Source organism: Oncorhynchus kisutch, linkage group LG15 (genome assembly GCF_002021735.2).
Source record: "Oncorhynchus kisutch isolate 150728-3 linkage group LG15, Okis_V2, whole genome shotgun sequence".
NCBI classification, from domain to species: domain Eukaryota; kingdom Metazoa; phylum Chordata; class Actinopteri; order Salmoniformes; family Salmonidae; genus Oncorhynchus; species Oncorhynchus kisutch.
The window spans coordinates 75,707,831-75,727,661 of record NC_034188.2 but is presented as its reverse complement, the minus strand read 5'-3'; the positions used below and the strand labels follow the sequence as shown (position 1 = coordinate 75,727,661).

The window sequence follows — 19,831 nt, the reverse complement described above, 5'->3', positions numbered from 1 at the left end:
ACTTCCCTGACAAAGGCTCGTCTCCCCCGATTGCTCAGTTTGGCCGGGCGGCCAGCACTAGGAAGAGTCTTTGTGGTTCCCAACTTCTTCCATTTAGGAATGGTGGAAGCCACTCTGTTCTTGTTGACCTTCAATGCTGCAGATGTTTTTTGGTAACCTTCCCCAGATCTGTGCCTCGACACAATCCTGTGGAGGACCAAGACGGCCAAAATCTAAAATAAATGAATATATAAAGAAAGAAATACATCTATAAATACATATGCACGTAAATGTAAAAATAAATGAATTTACACGTAAATCAATCAATAAATAACACAATTTGATAAAAATTAGTACTTTTGCATTTTGCCAAAATATGTATTTTCCTAATTATTATTTTCCCTATTTATTTATTTCCCTGTTCATTTATTTTCTTGTCCATGTATTCCTGTTTTTATTTATTTCCCTATTTATTTATTATTGTCAACTATTATTTATTTACTTCTGTATTTTTTCGTCTCTATGCAAATGATGAGGCGGGACTTTAACATTCGGGCATAGCAATCAAGCACAGAGTGCGGATAGGCTGTAGATCCTCCCTAGATAGGGAGAAAGAGGCTGACTTTGTGTATGTTTACGAGTGTTAGTGTCTGAGTTTCGTCGAGATGCGGCGGATCTGCATGGAGGAATAGAGTACTGTACGTATAATGAGACATACTCTGAAAGTATAAATTCGATTTTTGCTGGGCGTCAGTTGAACATTATTTCACGTGTACGTTTCGCGCACATAGAAATCACATGTTCAGACCGTTAACGTTAATTTAGCAAGCAGACTGACCAAAGGAACACATGTTCACCAAAGGGAAGAGTGCAGACTGGCCAAAGCTAGCTCGAATCATTTGCTTTTCACTCCACTGTTGTAGCATTAGATAGCTAGCATGCATGGTTGATTGTCTAGCAGTCCACAAAGAAAATATTTGAATATTTCCCTAGGTAGATATCTCTGAAATGGTGCGGTCAAGTTTAGAGGTAAGCATGGGTAACTTAGCAATATACTCCTCTGCAGTTTGAATTATATTGTATAGCTACATATTTTATTCCGTTGATATGTAGACCTAATGGTGCATGCTGATAATTTGTATTGTACAATTTCATTGTCAACAGCAAATTCATCTGGGACCTCATCTGGCACTGCTTCAAGCGTTTCATCTGGCACTGCTTCAAGCGTTTCATCTGGCGCTGCGTCTAGCGTTTCATCTGGCGCTGCGTCTAGCGTTTCGTCTGGCACTTCAAGGGGTTGAGTAGCCTACAACATGTTGATGGTGAGCTAGCTAATATACAAAGAATAATGTATTATAATTAATATTATAATATCATTTACAACCAAGTGTAAAGTAAGATTGTGCCTCCGATGACTGACGCTGTCTTGGGCAGAAATACACAACTACTGTCCCAAGCAGGATTGGTAAAGAGCACCTCCAGGCAGTGGGGTTGGGTGAGAGGCACCAGAACTTTCCAGGTATGCCATCTGACAAAAGTTGTGCTGAAAAAGAATCATGGTCACACCACTTGATAGACAACAGAGTGAACCAAATTGTTTTGTGCAATATTTTGACAATTTGATTTATGGTGTGCATAGGCATGCACAAATCTAAGTTTTAGAACATATAACTTTTATGTATAGAGAGTTTCTTGTTGAATTATGAAGAGATTCTTGCATATTTGAATTCAATTTACGTAGTGTATAATACTGACCTTAGATCGACACCTGTACTCTGAGAAGCCTGATAACTATGGCTATTAAATATTAAATCCTACTCATGTGATTAATTAAAGCTAGTCTGGGCATGTAGTTATCAGGCTTCTCAGAGTATGGGTGCAGATCTAGGGTCAGTTTTTTTCTATCTAGCAAAGAATAAGGATATAATATAGACAGGGGAAATTTGATCATAGATCTTCACCATAGTGCAAGAAGCTGGACAGCTGGCCCAAATATCACACCATTATGAAGGTCCTGTCAGTTAGAGATGTACACACTTTATTAGGTACATCTGCGTGTTAACGCAAATAGCCTGCTCCTTCGAACAGCGAATCATGTGGCTGCCTGCAACTCAATCTATAGAGTAGAGAGCTTTAGTTGTTGTCCGACCAAACAGAACGGGCAAGATGCGTAATCCAAGAAACTTTGACCGTGGTATGATTGTCGGTGCCACACATGGTGGTTCCAGCATCTCAAAAACAGCCCTTCCTGGTTAAATAAAGGTAAACTTTGTATTTTATTTTTTAAATTAAGCTAACAGAAAGGCCACAAATGCTCAAATAACAGCTGTTTAAAAAGTGGTGTGCAGAAGGGCATCTCTTAATGTACAACCCTGTGAATAATTCAGGCTGTTGTGGAGGCAGAAGGGGGTTCTACCCAATACTAGATAGGTGTACCTAATAAAAAGTGTATATAATGATAAAAATCAGGTTTGCAAGTTATGTATATTTTTTGTTTGTCATTATCTCACAGGTAATCAAGAAAGTTCACAAGTTCATTTTAACTTTGTTTCCAAAGTTGAGAGACGAGGGCGGGTTCTGGAATTTCTGGAACTACACAGAGCCATCATCCTATACCTGTCCCATGCCCCAATCGGGGCTACAGTTTGAGATATCTGAAAGACCCTTGTGTCGTGCTACTCTACATTCGCCCACTGTAAAGGAATTTGCGTATGTAGCATGTAAGTCTAATTTCTCAGTTTATGCACTTTTAAGTAACTTTAGAGCACTTACTAATCCAAAGTAGATATGTTGAGTGTTAAGCAATATTTACAACAGATGATAACAAAAATCTATAGATGATAAGTGTCTTCTCTGTTTTTTGTATTTATTTATGTAATTTTCTCATCAATTAGGAACTGAATGATTCAGTTGTTGCTCAAAGTGGATCATTGACACAATGCCTAAACTGTGAAGAACAACTTTACTTTGCACAAATAAGAAGGCACAGTGAAGCCTGCTCCAGGTAATGCCATTAATCATGGTGATGTTGGGAAAATATGATATTCTCCATTTATGGAAGGTGCACTCATCATTACAAGTGATGGTATGGTCATGTTGCACATCAATAACAGAACACTTAAGTAGTTTGATCATTTGGAAAAGGTACAATTGAATTGAGCTGTTATGGGTGTAAACTTCTTGGTTCATTGTTCCTGTACATTTCTTTATGATAAAGATGATAATTACAACACTTCACTGTCAGGCTGTCAGGCTATCAGCTGTTGTAGAGGGGAGTTATGAAAATCTTCTGTTTAGATAACTGTTAGTATCTGATATACCTAACTCCTCGGCTCAACTCTTCAAGTCAATCACAGGTTGAAAGGGCGGGGGCGAATGACGGTGCAGCTATCCCTAGAGCCGGTGGGACAAGTTCCTCCACCGGTCAGCATCCAGTTGTAGATTTGGCAATGGAGGTGTGTCTGGAGACAGGTTCAGATGAGGGTTTATATTCTGAAGGTTTACAGATCAGTTTTAAGGGATTGGTAATTTAGCACGTTTTAGGGCTAGTTATTAATGTTAATGTACAATTTTCCACCTGACCTTGAGCTTGAGGGATTCCTTAGTGGAAAGGAACAGGGCCATAATCCTTTTCTCACAATGGCATCCAATGGCTAGGTTTGCTGAGCTTGTGTAACTCTACATTGACTGATTTCAAATATGTTTACAAGGTGACTGCCATTGGAGAAGGGGTCACCAGGTATGTCCTGTCCACTGTCATGGAAAATCTTTTTAATATATTGATTTATAGACTTGTAGATTATTGAAAAACAGTTTTTCCCCAGGTCAGTCAAAAAGAGAACTGTTTATTTAAGATGACCTTGCCCTTTGAGGGTGAGCAGGACCATTGTGTTCCTTCCACATCTCAGGCACTTTTGGAAAGTCATTTTATTTTGGGGGGAGTAGCTGGGTGCATGATTGGGCACTTACATTTTTTTTTTTTTAAATGGTGGGCCACACCTTGCAAGACTAAGCCCTGCTATCATACATGTACTGTTTGGCAGAGAACCAGAGACGGCACCGATAACCTTATCTGACTGCGTGGACCACGATGTCCGGGATGTCATCCAGTTGGTTCGGAGAAACATTTTTATCTTTTGTGTATATATATATATATATATATGGTTTTTTTTGTAGGTTCATCAGAGGTCCTGAAGAATTTGTCAGAGGTCCTGAAGAATTTGTCAGAGGTGCTGAAGAATTTGTCAGAGGTGCTGAAGAATTTGTCAGAGGTGCTGAAGAATTTGTCAGAGGTGCTGAAGAATTTGTCAGAGGTGCTGAAGAATTTGTCAGAGGTGCTGAAGAATTTGTCAGAGGTGCTGAAGAATTTGTCAGAGGTGCTGAAGAATTTGTCAGAGGTGCTGAAGAGTGCTTTTTTTTCTTTCTTTTTTTACCCTGAAGCTGTCAAAAAATACTATGACATATGAGGATTTTGAAAATGATCTGATGGCAAGCATCTCCTCATCCTACTCTTGGTTTGGTCCGTTTTGATTCAAAGCCCTGCAGGAAGACACGATGTTCACATCAGCTCAAAAGTTTTATACCGCTTTTTATTGTTATTTGATATACTTTAGTAAACCGTGATACAGACACTGATAAAGTGGCTTACATTTTACATTCTAATGGTAATGGTTAACCAAAAAAATCTAAGCTGTACAATTTGAAAGATTAGACAGCTAGAATGAAGGTAGTGACGGCCTAGGAACAGTGGGTTAACTGCCTGTTCAGAGGCAGAACGACAGATTTGTTGACCTTGTCAGCTCGGGGATTTGAACTTGCAACCTTTCGGTTACTATTCCAACACTCTAATCACTAGGCTACCCTGCCGCCCCAATTCCCAATGGCCTTGCAGGCCGATGCATTCTAGATAGATCCTATTGGAGGAGGAACCTGAAGCTGATGGGCCAGTTCAATGGCCTACCCTCCATATATACTCCCATTATCCCTATTTAAAAGTCCTGTCTTAAAAGGTTTCCTCAAGGAAGTGCCTAGGCAGTCAAGCAGCAGAAGAGAAATGTGCCTTTTAGAAGCTCCGAGTAGTTGGCTAATCCAACTTGATGGCCACAAACGGAGGAAAATAATTGCTGGTTGTAAATAAAATAAAAATTGAAAGGAATTTCTAGGAAATGGTGATATTAATGCACTGCCTCATTTCTATATTGGATAAAGGAATTAAGTACATGAGGACAAATATTGAGTTGGTATGTGTTCTGGGTCCCTCTCAAAGAAATCAATGCTAATTGTGACTAACATCTCCTCTTTATAGATGGCAAACTATTTACTTTTGAAGCCAGGTGGGGTTTTCCAACTGTGGGAAACATGCTGTATTAGGGAATATTGTGTGGTATATCAGAATTCCCATGCACTTGTTCTATGCCTGGCTGCACTACAAGGTGAACTGTAAGGCAAGTTACCCTCAAACTGTACAAGAGACTGAAAAAACTGATGCTTCATCTGATGTTTGAATATTTTTGATATATCTACAACATATCCACTCTATATGACTGTATTTACCCTGAAATGTGTTTTCCACCACACTGAGGAAGAAGGTGTCTCAACTGGCCAATCAACGTTAGGGGTGCCCTTGACAAACGAGGCCCATCGCTCCTCCAGTTTAACTTGACCTTCACATGCCTGCCGCTTTGCTGGATCCATTTTGCGCTCGTTTTCTGCAATAAAGCGCCTGATGTATATTAACCAACATTGGTGTTCATAAGGTCCAGAGTCTGAAAGGCCTGATAAAGACAAATACCTCCACTTTTACACCAGGTGAGGGGTTTCTTTATTGCTGTGAACTGGGTCTGAGAGGAGCAGGACACCAGAGGCAATGAAGTGAAAACAAATAGATTCTGAAAAAATTCTAAAGTGTACAGGGTTCAGTGCAGGGGCATCCCAACTGCATGAGTGCACTCTGGGCTTGTAAAATTCAACTGAACAGGTCAAATACTGTTTTGAGTAATTAACGCAGAGGCCAGGGGAAATCTGGGTGGCCTAAATGCTAAAAACCAGCCAGAGTCTTAAATGTAGCATGCCCATGGGTAAGGGGCCAGATCCAAGCCAAAGCAATGTTAGGAATTCAAACGGGCATCTTTCTGCCTTGTTATGTCTCACTTCCTTAGAAAAACATTGGAATTTGTCATGTTTCTGCGTAATTACTGAGTTACCTCAGACAGCCTGTCTGTTGAATTTAACTAGACGTTTTAGGAAGGACAAGCCCTTCTGAATAAACAACAAATTATGACTGTGTGCACTCCGCAGTTAGGAAGTCTTCTCTGCCTTGTACTGTAAGATATGGAATTTATAGCTCTAAAGCTGTATAAATGTTCAAACAGTGTGGGACAGAGTGATAAGGCTTTACTCTTATTTCTCAGCCCTCTGCCTTTTCTTATATTGAAATATGCTCCAAGGCCTTTGGCACAGTTCATTAATACAGTAAGATCCAGTATATCATGAATCTATTATTTGGGGACGTTGAGAATATGTGACTGCAGGTCATTTACAGTGAACTGTTAATTCAGCACCCAGTAGACAGTGTTTCCTGTCACACACAGTGATGAACATGTGAGCTGTGCCTCAAGACCTCCCCGGTGTTAGAAATCTGACAGTAGATGGGCAGTGCAGCCGTTTGACCCCTGAACTTTCCTGATGAGAGGGCGGTGTTTCAAGGTGATAAGGGCTTTAGCCCAGGGAATCCTGACACTGAATAAACCTGATGTAGTGTATTGTAACAGAAGCCAGATTTGGGGTCGCTCCACTTGCACTTCCACTAACACCTTATATCAAACTTCCCTCGGAGTCCAAACATTTAAGGAAGAAAATTATACAGTCTAGTGAAAAGGGAGAGGCCCATTTACACATATTAGTGTGCCCTACCAAGGTGACTGGCTTCAGTTGGTCTTGATAGGGTTTGTAGCACCTGATCCTGTTTGAGGCCCCCGCTCACGTTCCATCCCTTGCACATCCCTTGATGTGATGTCCTCGTTCCGTGGCCTGGCTCAAATTGAAATCATAAGTTGCTCCAGAGGCCGTTGCCTCTGTGTTCTGGGGGTCTGTGGAGAGCAGGCTGTGTCGGCAAGCCTTTCCACACTGTTGCAGTGTTCGCCCCAGATTATTACAGCATAGATAGCACTGAGGAATAGAAGGACTACAATGGTCATTACGGTGCGTGATATGGTGAGGGTGGTATTTTGAGTTTGCTTGTCTCAGGAGGGGCATGATTGATAGTTAGACATACATCACCAGAAATAAACGTTTTCATATATTCTTTAAACAGTCGTGAAGAAGACATTCAGCTGAAGTTGAAGTGACACTTTTTGTTCTACTCTTTAGTTGAACTGCTCACTAGTGTAAAGACAGCAGCATGTCTTATTATTGACTGTTTCTCACTGCAGTTTTACTGAGACAGTCAATGAGGACAGGGCAAACTACAAATTCAAATTAAAGAATAGAATTGAGCGGTTATTGAACACCCTTTCTGAAGGCTCCACAAGTAAGCATCATTAATGTTTGTTTACCATGCTTCCTGGTGTACTTTGGGATTAAATCTGATTTTTAAAGGCAAACTCAAAATTTGTGATGACAGTTTATTTCACAGAACAGCACTAAAGTAAAGCACTTCGGCAAATGAATACACCCTAGACAAGTTGTCAGACAATCGATGAGGGATTTTACGTCACATTCGCTCATTCTTTTGGGAGGTAAAATGCTTTGGAACTAAATCAGCCATATACAGGACATTTTACAGTGTACCATCTTGACTCACTGTTCAGCTTATAGTTTCTTATTACAGTGTTTTGCTTGTTGCATGATGAGTTTGAATGAGTGGAGCTCAATTGTTCAAATTGCCATCAATTTGTAAATAACCTTCTTTAGCTAAAGCCAACTCATTTAATGTCAGAAATCACAGCTTGTTTGTATCATAATAGATGGCACTTGTCTTATCAGTCAATTGCATGTTATTTGCAGACAATTGCACCTTGCGATGGGGACTCCCAGACTCTGACCTGCCCTCAGTGTGAATGACTCAGTGAGAACAGCCAAAACAGCTCAAACAGCATTTGCTGTTACATAGAAACTATCAGCATTTGAAATTCTCTTGGAGATAGTTTGACCAATACAAATACTGAAATCAATTCAATTCTCAGACCCAGGCTTTTAAACATCTCCAATTATATCTGATAATATGGCAACTGTCTCACTATAGACATTTAAGACGCTGGAAAAAGAACCTTGAGCATCTGGCAATGTTTGCACTTCCATGTCAGTCAATGGCCGTGGAAGCTGAACCTCAGGGACTGTGACTCCTTCAAGATGGTGACCATAAGGACCTCCCCCGTCAAGGCTGTATTCCATGTCAACCTAATGTGAGATCAACAGTAAAATATGAGCATGTCTATTCTATGCAAATAATAAAGGAATGGGAATCACAATTGAACAAGGTCATTTGGGAATACAGTGTTTGTTTGCAGTGTAAAAAAAATACCACAGGTAGTTGCAATTTATCTCTAATCATGTTAAATAAAATGTGGTAAAATAATGTTAACCAATTTAATTATTTTATTATTTGCATCATTGATTGCTGCTTACATTCATACTTATTCATATGTACAAATTTGTGTGTCATGCATTAGAAGTGTACTTGCTAACATTATTTAAAGTACAAACCTGGAGGGGGTCATGATATCCCTCACGTTGATTCTGAGTCCATAGCTGCAGTGGTGACTGATTCCCCTCAGTGCGCAATCAATGGTGGTTCCAGCTGTCCTTGAAGAACTGCAGGTGCCTTTGGATTTGTAGAATAAATCTCCAGTTCAGGGCATAGATGTGGATCTCTTCCTCTAGGTTGAGTAGACCCTCCCTCTCCAGGTTGCAGAAAGAAGCATAGAAGATGTCCAACACTCCCCCCAAAGACATCCCTCCACAGTCATTTATCCTGGATAAAGAGACAAAGCAGAAACATCCCTCCACAGTCATTTATCCTGGATAAAGAGACAAAGCAGAAACATCCCTCCACAGTCATTTATCCTGGATAAAGAGACAAAGCAGAAACATCCCTCCACAGTCATTTATCCTGGATAAAGAGACAAAGCAGAAACATCCCTCCACAGTCATTTATCCTGTATAAAGAGACAAAGCAGAAACATCCCTCCACAGTCATTTATCCTGGATAAAGAGACAAAGCAGAAAAGCATAAGAGTGTGAGAGAAAGAGTTGGGGGAGAGAGATATGTTGTTATTGTTATTCATAAAATCACCACAGTTGTCTACAGTCACAACTCTTTCTATGCAAAAAAGTTGTAAGAATGTTAACTAATCAGAGCAATTTAGCATGTGACCTAACACAAACCTAACAGAACCTCAATATCATTCTGATAACTCCTTTGCTTCGTAAACATGTTTATCTGCAAATTTAACAAAACATAATTGGCCATTTAAGCTAATAATGTTGATTTGAAGAAGTAGGAAAATATACACAATTATTATAAAAATGATTATACCTCTGATTCTGTGTACTTCTACCAGTGAGATGGGAATTCCCTGTTTAGGCCTCTGGTGGACACCATGAAGTGTGCCACTTGAACATGTTCTCCTCCTTTGTCAGACCTAACGCGTGATGGCACTCCACAGGTGTTGACTGCTTCAAGGAAGCTGTTCATCACTGTGGAGGCCCGGTTGTTGGTGGCGGCGCTGAGGTACACGATTAGATGCCTAAAACCATCAATGCTACCATGAACTACAAATCACCATCTGTAATAAAGAAATTGTATTGTTTCGTTTACTGGAATATTAAAGGTTCCATCTAACATAGTCAAAATCATCTTCACTCTTCAATCACTGGATGGATGTGTTATTTTTTCTTTGACTGACATTGGCTTTACACTTCAAGACAGTAATGCAAATGGACATGATGATGAGTGAATTGGTAATAAATATATAACAAATACATCCTGATCCCTGTCCCAGCTTGTTGAATAGGCCTCTGGCATAAACGTTGCTCTGTGACGGTTAGTACAGCACTTAATGGAGCGCAGGCGCCACCCCAGTGGCATGAGTTCAACTGAGAATGGAGGGGATGGGTGACGTAATGGGTTAGAGACCTGTTTGGTTACCAAATTGCTGAACACTACAGGGTCAACCTCTGTGTCAGTAGATGCAGCTAACTGGAACAAATTGTCAGCCAGAGACTCCACACAAAAAAGTAAATAGTCAGATTCAGCACAAGCATTTTCAGCTAGGTTAGCCAAAACTCTCAAATCTCTGGCTGTCTCTTGCATTCGTGTAGCCATATTGCGTAGTGTCTGTGTCATAGAAACCATGCATGTGAAGTCAATCTTCGTACTCTGATACCGATCAACCAATGGGAGTAAGGTCATTCATTTATTTTTACATTTACCTGCATATATATTTATGGATTTATTTATGTATTCATAATCTTTTTTACTTTGGCCGTCTTGGTCCTCCATAGACTGGAAGATCACTGACAAAGTAGGAAAAGTGAGATGGAAATGAAATGAGGATGTGGTTGTGGTGGTGATGTATGCTATGTCGTAAGGACATTGTTCTCTGCACTACAGTATCAGACAGACTTCTCAGGAAAAAGTCTACTAATACTTTCAGGCAAGAACCATAGTTTCCAGAGAGCTAGATTACATATTTAGTAGTTATATTTCAAACACACAGACAGACATTAATTTTAGTTGGCTCCTGGCAGTGTACTCAAGATATCCCCTGGCTGTTCCTGTGGCTCCCTCTAGTGCCTCTTTGTACGAAAGGATAACATAATATTTCACTGTTTCAGACTTTTCCAGACAGTCTCCCACTCATACTGTATGTGAATGTGTGCATTAGCAATGACAGTTGTTGGAATCATGATATGATAAAAAATGAGATTTACAATTGGAAAACTTTTCGTATACAGCTTGGTTTCTTCTAGAAAATACTAAAAGACAAACTCCAACCTGCGTAGGAAACGTATATAGTTATATCAATGGGGAACACCTTCTGTTAACATACATATCTTACAAAGGCAGTGAAAAGGTTCACATCAAAAAACAACAGAGCATGCTAAACCACGTGAGCGTGGCCTAAGCAGAAACTGCTTCCACGGTATGTGCTCAAACCACACAATACTTGATGACTGTCTTCCTTTAACTATGCAATCTAGTCAACGAAAGCGGCACTAGACTAGAGCAGATCGGGGGGGGGGGGGGGGGGGGGGCGTTCAACTGTTTCACAGAGGAAGAAGTAGTGGCATGACAGGCTGTCTATTGTAGGTGAAAGTGTGTCTTACCATCAAGTATTCAAAGCCAAAAGATTTGGTTCCAACACGATTTCGGTGAGTGTTTTTTTTCCGTAGCCTACTGTAATACTTTTGGACAGGAGTTTTGCTCCCAGTTCGTCACTGCATGCTTTATAGAATTAAAAGCACATCATACATTTACATTCACCCACGGTTTCTGCTATGCTGTTGTGAGATGTCGTATAATCTTAAATCCTCTAGAGACATTTCAATGTCACTATCCCTAAAACAATGGAAAAACAGGCACTTTCTACCATGGGGAAAAATCACTGTTCAGACCTTTTCAGTAGTGATTCCGTCTCTTTTCAGTGAGTTGGCTCATTCAACTCAGCTCAACAGAGTCAAGTTAAACAGATTGTGATAGTTTGACTATAATTGCTTTTAAAACAATTCTAATTAAATTTATAAATGAAATCATACTCTACCTTAACCACAATGTATTTTAAAATGCATTGGTTAGTTATGAAAAAGAATGCTATTAAACATTTGCATTTAAAGTAGAACTTTGTAATGTATATAAACAAAGTGCATATAAATGTAACAATTCAAAACGAATACAATCTGAACAACATAATAATAGAATATTGCACCATATCAAAGACAAATAAATAACAATGTGCAAAACTGCAGCATCCCACTTTAAACTGGTCCCTCTTTTCTCTCTTCTTTATTGCCATGTAATAACCAGCAGCACACAGAGATTTGCATTCAGAAATGCAATCTGCCTCACATTCGAGGGGCTGATGGTTTCTTCTCTCAGTAATTATTTGTCCAGTTTTCGAGAAGACCCTCTCAGAGGGAACGGATGTGGCCACTATTCAGAGTCTCCCTGTCATGACTTTAGTAAGCCGTGGGTAGACAGAGGCCTTGTTCTTCCACCAGGAGGGGCTCCTCCAAATAGCATCAGACCTCCATTATGACATTGCTCTCTCGTCAAACAGCTCCACACAGCAGGGTTTTGTGGCACTACTGCTGGTGCTTCTGCTCCATCTGATCCCTCTTCCTCCTGTTGCCCTGGTGCCTGAGCCAGCTGACTGCTGGGGCTGTTCCTCCCTCTTCTTCCTGTTGCCTTGGTGCCTGAGCCAGCTGACTGCTGGGGCTGTTCCTCCCTTTTCTTCCTGTTGCCTTGGTGCCTGAGCCAGCTGACTGCTGGGGCTGTTCCTCCCTCTTCTTCCTGTTGCCTTGGTGCCTGAGCCAGCTGACTGCTGGGGCTGTTCCTCCCTCTTCTTCCTGTTGCCCTGGTGCCTGAGCCAGCTGACTGCTTGTGCTTCTGCTCCATCTGATCCCTCTTCTTCCTGTTGCCCTGGTGCCTGAGCCAGCTGACTGCTGGTGCTTCTGCTCCATCTGATCCCTCTTCCTCCTGTTGCCCTGGTGCCTGAGCCAGCTGACTGCTGGGGCTGTTCCTCCCTCTTCTTCCTGTTGCCTTGGTGCCTGAGCCAGCTGACTGCTGGGGCTGTTCCTCCCTCTTCTTCCTGTTGCCTTGGTGCCTGAGCCAGCTGACTGCTGGGGCTGTTCCTCACTCTTCTTCCTGTTGCCCTGGTGCCTGAGCCAGCTGACTGCTGGGGCTGTTCCTCCCTCTTCTTCCTGTTGCCTTGGTGCCTGAGCCAGCTGACTGCTGGGGCTGTTCCTCCCTTTTCTTCCTGTTGCCTTGGTGCCTGAGCCAGCTGACTGCTGGGGCTGTTCCTCCCTCTTCTTCCTGTTGCCTTGGTGCCTGAGCCAGCTGACTGCTGGGGCTGTTCCTCCCTCTTCTTCCTGTTGCCCTGGTGCCTGAGCCAGCTGACTGCTGGGGCTGTTCCTCCCTCTTCTTCCTGTTGCCCTGGTGCCTGAGCCAGCTGACTGCTGGGGCTGTTCCTCCCTCTTCTTCCTGTTGCCCTGGTGCCTGAGCCAGCTGACTGCTTGTGCTTCTGCTCCATCTGATCCCTCTTCTTCCTGTTGCCCTGGTGCCTGAGCCAGCTGACTGCTGGTGCTTCTGCTCCATCTGATCCCTCTTCCTCCTGTTGCCCTGGTGCCTGAGCCAGCTGACTGCTGGGGCTGTTCCTCCCTCTTCTTCCTGTTGCCTTGGTGCCTGAGCCAGCTGACTGCTGGGGCTGTTCCTCCCTCTTCTTCCTGTTGCCTTGGTGCCTGAGCCAGCTGACTGCTGGGGCTGTTCCTCACTCTTCTTCCTGTTGCCCTGGTGCCTGAGCCAGCTGACTGCTGGGGCTGTTCCTCCCTCTTCTTCCTGTTGCCTTGGTGCCTGAGCCAGCTGACTGCTGGGGCTGTTCCTCCCTTTTCTTCCTGTTGCCTTGGTGCCTGAGCCAGCTGACTGCTGGGGCTGTTCCTCCCTCTTCTTCCTGTTGCCTTGGTGCCTGAGCCAGCTGACTGCTGGGGCTGTTCCTCCCTCTTCTTCCTGTTGCCTTGGTGCCTGAGCCAGCTGACTGCTGGGGCTGTTCCTCCCTCTTCTTCCTGTTGCCTTGGTGCCTGAGCCAGCTGACTGCTGGGGCTGTTCCTCCCTCTTCTTCCTGTTGCCTTGGTGCCTGAGCCAGCTGACTGCTGGTGCTTCTGCTCCATCTGATCCCTCTTCCTCCTATTGCCCTGGTGCCTGAGCCAGCTGACTGCTGGGGCTGTTCCTCCATCTGATCCCTCTTCTTCCTGTTGCCCTGGTGCCTGAGCCAGCTGACTGCTGGGGCCGTTCCTCCATCTGATCCCTCTTCTTCCTGTTGCCCTGGTGCCTGAACCAGCTGACTGCTGGGGCTGTTCCTCCATCTGATCCCTCTTCTTCCTGTTGCCCTGGTACCTGAGCCAGCTGACTGCTGGGGCTGTTCCTCCATCTGATCCATCTTCTTCCTGTTGCCCTGGTGCCTGAACCAGCTGACTGCTGGGGCTGTTCCTCCCTGCTGCTGAGGTTATTCTTTGAATAGCCTCATCAGTCGTTCTGACATCACTGAAGGATAACTTCTTAATCCTGGGGTCAAGTGCAGCGGTTTCACATGTCCCGTGGTTACATTTGCTTCTCTCTGGCTGCTGGCTGTGATTCGCTGCAGGCCCTTACACATGAGTATAATTTTTGAGGTTGTTACATAGCTGAAAAGAGAGAACAGTAACTTATTAGTTCAGGTTCATGTTTTGTCTACTGATACTACATTCTTATTTACGGCTCATATACATATAAAATACTGGATTAAATAATGATGTAGTAATAACTGCTTACTGTACCTCTCTCCACTGATCTCCACAGTGACCTGCTCAAATTGTTCCAGGACTCTGCACACCTCCTCCACCACCTCCCATTCCTCTTTGGTCAGACATCCAACAGGTGCATTGACAATGGCCAGGGTAGAGAGGATGGCATCCTTTGACTGAAGAAACCGCTTCAACATATAAAATGTTGAATTACATCTTGTAGTTCAGTCTTGTTTAGGCCTCAGCTCAGGCATCCCCATCTGGCGTTGTGTAGACTTTAGTTTTTCAGCACTTATTGTGCTCCTGTGGAAGTATTCCACAGCTGCTTTCACTTTGTCCACAGTGGGCTTCATCACCTTCAGAACATATCTTACAATCAGGTTGATTGTGTCGGCAAGACATGGATGATGGGTCCATTTAAACATTTTCATGGCTTTGGTTGTTAGCTGCATTGTTGCTGACACAACAGACCTCTTTTCCATCTACTGACATTCTTTGGTCACACTCAACAGTTCCTCTGCCAAGTTCCCTGAGGTGTGTCTGTCGCTGAATTCAAAGCATTCCAGAAGACAGCTAGACACGGAAAATCTTCAATGAAGTGACATGTAACTGACATGTAAGAAGTGGTTACCCTTGATGTCCAGCTGTCAGTGGTAAGGCAAACTGCAGTAGCTTTTTGGACTCTTCCCCACACTGAAGCCTGTGTGCTCTCGTACAGTTGTAGAATAAGTGATTTTGAAAGGGTTTTCTTGCTTGGAATTGTGTACATTGGATTTAGACTATTGCTATAGTTTCTAAAACCTCTGTCCTCCACGATCGAAAATGGCTGGAATTTGGTGGCAATAATTTTAGAAAATGCAATATCAATTTGGCCTTTGCTACAGACATAGACTTTGGCATAAACTGGTCCATAGAAGACTGCGTAGCTGTGCGTCGTGGAGTAGGCCTACTTGACTGAGTGGATATATCTCCACGTGTGGAGGTGCTGGCTCCACCACTATCACTAGCAGGCCTATTAGTTTCTCGAAGCTCCGCTACAGCTAGCTTCACAGTTGGGTGCACAGTTCGCATAGGGAAGGTTGTGTGTAGAACCGGCTTTATATGAGATTTTGTTTTGGCAAATTCTACACTGTGCTCTAACATTATCTACATTATTAAAATGCATCCAAATGCTACTGTGCTTCCGACTCATTTTCCAGCTGTTGTTTTCACAGCTGTCCTTCTTCTCTCTCCTCGGCTGCTAAGTGTGTGACTGTGAGTGTGTTGGCTCGGCTCTCCCTCACGCATCTTTGGTTCATTGGTTGACACTTCGTGTCTGATTGACAGGAACAACAGGTGAGGCTGTTAGTCTGTGCAGACAGAACGAATGTGTGTGCGCTTGAGCATTTTATTTTTCTTTCGTTCTTTGAATTAGTTAATTCTATTAATTTCAATCTTTAATTATTCATATCTTTATTATTTTATTTTTTTATAAATAGATTCGGCTCTTCTGATATGCGAGCCAGCTCCCAACGTTCACCTACAAGAGCCGGTTCTTAGAGCCAACCAGCCACGTCTTGCTTCCGGACAAGCTAAACACCTTCTTCGCCCACTTTGAGGATAACACAGTGCCACTGACACGGCCTGCTACCAAGAACTGTCGACTCTCCTTCTCCATGGCCGAAGTGAATAAGACATTTAAACGTGTTGACCCTCGCAAGGCTGCCAGCCTAGATGGCATCCCTAGCCGCGTCCTCAGAGCATGCGCAGACCAGCTGGCTGGAGTGTTTACGGACATAATCAATCTCTCCCTATCCCAATCTGCTGTCCCCACTTGCTTCAAGATGTCCACCATTGTTCCCGTACCCAAGAAAGCAAAGGTAACTGAACTAAATGAGTATTGCCTCGTAGCACTCAAGCCTGTCATCATGAAGTTCTTTGAGAGGTTAGTTAAGGATTATACCACCTCTACCTTACCTGCCACCCTAGACCCACTTCAATTTGCAATTTGCGTCTGTGGAACCCAATAGGTTCACAGATGATGCAATCTCCATCACACTGCACACCGCCCTATCCCATCTGGACAAAAGGAATACCTATGTAAGAATGTTGTTCATTGACTGTAGCTCAACATTCAACACCATAATACCCTCCAAGCTCATCATTAAGCTCGGGGCCCTGGGCCTGAACCCCGCCCTGTGCAACTGGGTCCTGGACATCCGAACAGTCCGCCCCCAGGTAGTGAAGGTAGGAAACAACACCTCCACTTCGCTGATTTTCAACACCGGGGCCCAACAAGGGAAGCATGCTCAGCCCCGTCCTGTACTCACTGTTCACCCATGACTGTGTGGCCACGCACATCTCCAACTCAATCATCAAGTTTGCAGACGACACAACAGTAGTAGGCCCCAACAATGACGAAACAGCCTACAGGGAGGAGGTGAGGGACCTGGGAGAGTGGTGCCAGGAAAATAACCTCTCACTCAACATCAACAAAACAGAGGAGCTGATCGTGAACTTCAGGAAACAGCAGAGGGAGCAAGCCCCTATCCACATAAACTGGACCGCAGTGGAGAAGGAGGAAAGCTTCAAGTTCCTCTGCGTACACATAACTGATGATCTGAAATGGTCCACCCACACAGACAAGTGTGATGGAGAAGACGCAACAGCGCCCTCAAGAGGCTGAAGAAATTTGTCTTGGTCCCTAAAACTTTTACAGATGCACAATTGAGAGCATCCTCTCGGGCTATATCACCGCCTGGTATGACAACTGCACCGCCCACAACTGCAGAGCTCTGAATAGGGCGGTGCAGTCTGCCCAACGCATTACCGGGGGCAAACTACCTGCCCCCCAGGACACCTACAGCACCCAATGTCACAGCAAGGCCAAAAAGATCATTAAGGACCACCCAAGCCACTGCCTGTTCACCCCGCTATCATCCAGATTGCGAGGTCAGTACAGGTGCATCAAAGCTGGGACCGAGAGACTGAAAAACAGCTTCTATCTCAAGGCTATCAGACTGTTAAATAGCCATCACTAGCCAGCTACCACTCAGTTACTCAACTCTGCACCTTAGAGGCTGCTGCCCTATATACATAGACATGGAATCACTTGCCACTTTAATAATGGAACACTAGTTACTTTAATAATGTGTAAATAATGTTTACATACTGCTTTACTCATCTCGTATGTATATACTGTATTCTATTCTACTGTATTTTAGTCAATGCCACTCCGACATAGCTCAATCTAATATTTATATATTTCTAAATTCAATTATTTTACTTTTAGATTAGTGTGTATTTTTGCGAACTATTAGATACTACTGCACTGTTGGAGCTAGGAACACAAGCATTTTGCTACACCTGCAATAACATCTGCTAAATATGTGTATGTGATCAATATAATTTGATTGTGTCATAAGTGAAAGTGCAATGACATTTATATGCGTATTCTATTTCCCTCTCTGTTTGCAGTAAAATGCCACTGTGTGAAAGGGACGTGTGCTATATACAATGGATTGTCTACGTCCCCACATTCGTGGTGGGTTTACCCCTCAACCTGGCCACCCTGTGGCTCCTCCTCTTCAGGATCCGTCGATGGACTGAGTCCACAGTCTACCTCAGCAGTCTGATCATCAACGACAGCCTTCTCATCTTTTCTCTGCCCTTCAAGATATACGCCTTCGGCCGCACCTGGGGCCTGAGCATGGGCTTCTGCACCTTCCTGGAGAGCCTGGTGTTCGTCAACATCTATGGGAGCATCGTACTGATCGTGTGCATCTCGGGCGACCGATATGTTTCTCTGCGGTTTCCATTCAACGGCAAGCGTCTACGCTCGCCACGGAAGGCTGCCCTGGTATGCCTGGCTGTGTGGGTGACGGTATTCGCTTTCACCACACCCGTCTATGAGCTCCACAACAAAAACACCACTAGCCTGCACAACAACAACGAAACCAGGTGTTTCGAGGGATTCTCCAGGGAAACCTGGGGGAAGAAATGGATCATTGTCGCCATGGAGACGGTATTCACAATCAGCACTGTCACTATGTTGTTCTTCTCAGTGCGCGTGATGCAGATCCTGAGTGACATGCGGCGTCGGAACCCGCTGGACAAGAAGGTGAGGGACAACAAGTCTGTGAAGATCGTCCTGAGCAACCTGGTGGCCTTTATGCTGTGCTTCATCCCGTACCACGTGGCCGCAGTCGTCTACTTCCTGGCCAAGAACGGCACAGAGAACCCAGACGTCATCGACCCCCTCAGAGACTTCGTTCACATCAGCACCTGTCTGGGCAGTGTCAACTGTCTGACGGACGGGGTCTGCTACTACTTCATCCTGAAGGAGAACCTGCTGACTGCCAGCCAGGAGAGGAGGAGGATGTCCACTAGAGGGAACAACGTGGCAAAGCCCGGGGAAATCAACCAGCATCCGATGGACAACATCATGGTCAAGGGACCCAGAGAGGCAGGATCAGACAACCAGGTCACTGGAGATCGATAGGACTTGCTAGATATGTGTGGTTTATCGGAGTGGAGTGGAGAGCAGGGTGGAGGCGATTTCCCTGTAGATGGATGGCTATTACCTCTATCTGGGAAACGGAAACTCAGATCACCACAACAGAGAGGAGAGAAGTCTCATGAAAGACTCTCGAAGAATGAATGACTGGTGTTAGGTTCTAATTCTCAGAGTAAAAAACTCAAAGGACATTTATGAAAGCTTAACCAAGTTTATTCTGCCCAGAGGGTCAATACAGCTGCATTCAGATAAAAACATTTTCACACAAGCACTGATATTTAACTGTTCCTCATAGGCTGAGTCTCCTCCTACCCATCTGTACAAACATCATTCTTACTGTTAGGCAGGACACTAGTGATACGGGCCATAAACTTTTATTTCTCCCTTAAGGTGACCTGACCTGACCTCAACGCCCCTCCATCACTAATCCACAGCTCTCTCCCCCTATCAATGCCTGCCACATGTAATCGCTTTGATGGGTGTCACCTTGGGGTCATGATAGTGGCTGCACCAAATTATTGATGTATTACAATAATTGATTATGCTTATGTTGTATGAATAGAAGGGGAAGGGCTATAAGACGCTCCCCCACTACATTTATAGGGTCCTGGACCACAGATGAGCAATATATTCATTATAAGGTTTAATACTGTTCCACAGTTCTTTTCTAGTCTCTGCCTCTTATAAGAAACGGTCTGAGCAGATATGTGAGCCATTGCCGCCAAAACAGAGTGTCTGTGAGAAAGCACCGCAAGGCTAAAAGAGATACAGTGCCTTGCGAAAGTATTCGGCCCCCTTGAACTTTGCGACCTTTTGCCACATTTCAGGCTTCAAACATAAAGATATAAAACTGTCTTTTTT

At 43.7% G+C, this 19,831-nt stretch overlaps 1 protein-coding gene and 1 long non-coding RNA gene across 11 annotated transcripts; both read left to right on the top strand.

Annotated features, from left to right (window-relative positions):
- Positions 1 to 579: 579 nt before the first annotated feature.
- Positions 580 to 8,554, top strand: LOC109906112 (uncharacterized). Of its 5 annotated transcripts, none has more exons than XR_004203193.1 (6): positions 580 to 677; positions 973 to 1,008; positions 1,144 to 1,301; positions 1,414 to 1,498; positions 2,492 to 2,699; positions 2,874 to 3,211. It is a non-coding gene; the product is annotated as an uncharacterized LOC109906112 (long non-coding RNA). The 5 variants fall into 5 exon arrangements; XR_004203195.1 differs by adding an exon at positions 4,156 to 8,554 and having other exon boundaries at positions 594 to 1,008; positions 2,874 to 2,983; XR_004203194.1 differs by having other exon boundaries at positions 594 to 1,008; positions 2,537 to 2,699.
- Positions 8,555 to 11,242: 2,688 nt separating this feature from the next.
- gpr55a (G protein-coupled receptor 55a) lies at positions 11,243 to 19,831 on the top strand. Of its 6 annotated transcripts, XM_031791109.1 has the most exons (5): positions 11,246 to 11,352; positions 14,531 to 14,608; positions 14,988 to 15,810; positions 15,954 to 16,334; positions 17,932 to 19,831. In XM_031791109.1, exon 5 carries the CDS (start codon positions 17,936 to 17,938, stop codon positions 18,953 to 18,955), a length of 1,020 nt encoding a protein of 339 aa, XP_031646969.1. In that variant the 5' UTR covers positions 11,246 to 11,352; positions 14,531 to 14,608; positions 14,988 to 15,810; positions 15,954 to 16,334; positions 17,932 to 17,935; the 3' UTR covers positions 18,956 to 19,831. The 6 variants fall into 6 exon arrangements, with proteins under 6 accessions (XP_031646971.1, XP_031646969.1, XP_031646967.1 ...); XM_031791107.1 differs by having other exon boundaries at positions 14,531 to 15,810; XM_031791110.1 differs by lacking the exon at positions 14,531 to 14,608 and having other exon boundaries at positions 11,253 to 11,352; positions 15,690 to 15,810.

Excerpts from the sequence above, each read along its gene's own strand:
- gpr55a (XM_031791111.1), top strand. The coding sequence starts at position 17,936 with ATGCCACTGTGTGAAAGGGACGTGTGCTATATACAATGGATTGTCTAC.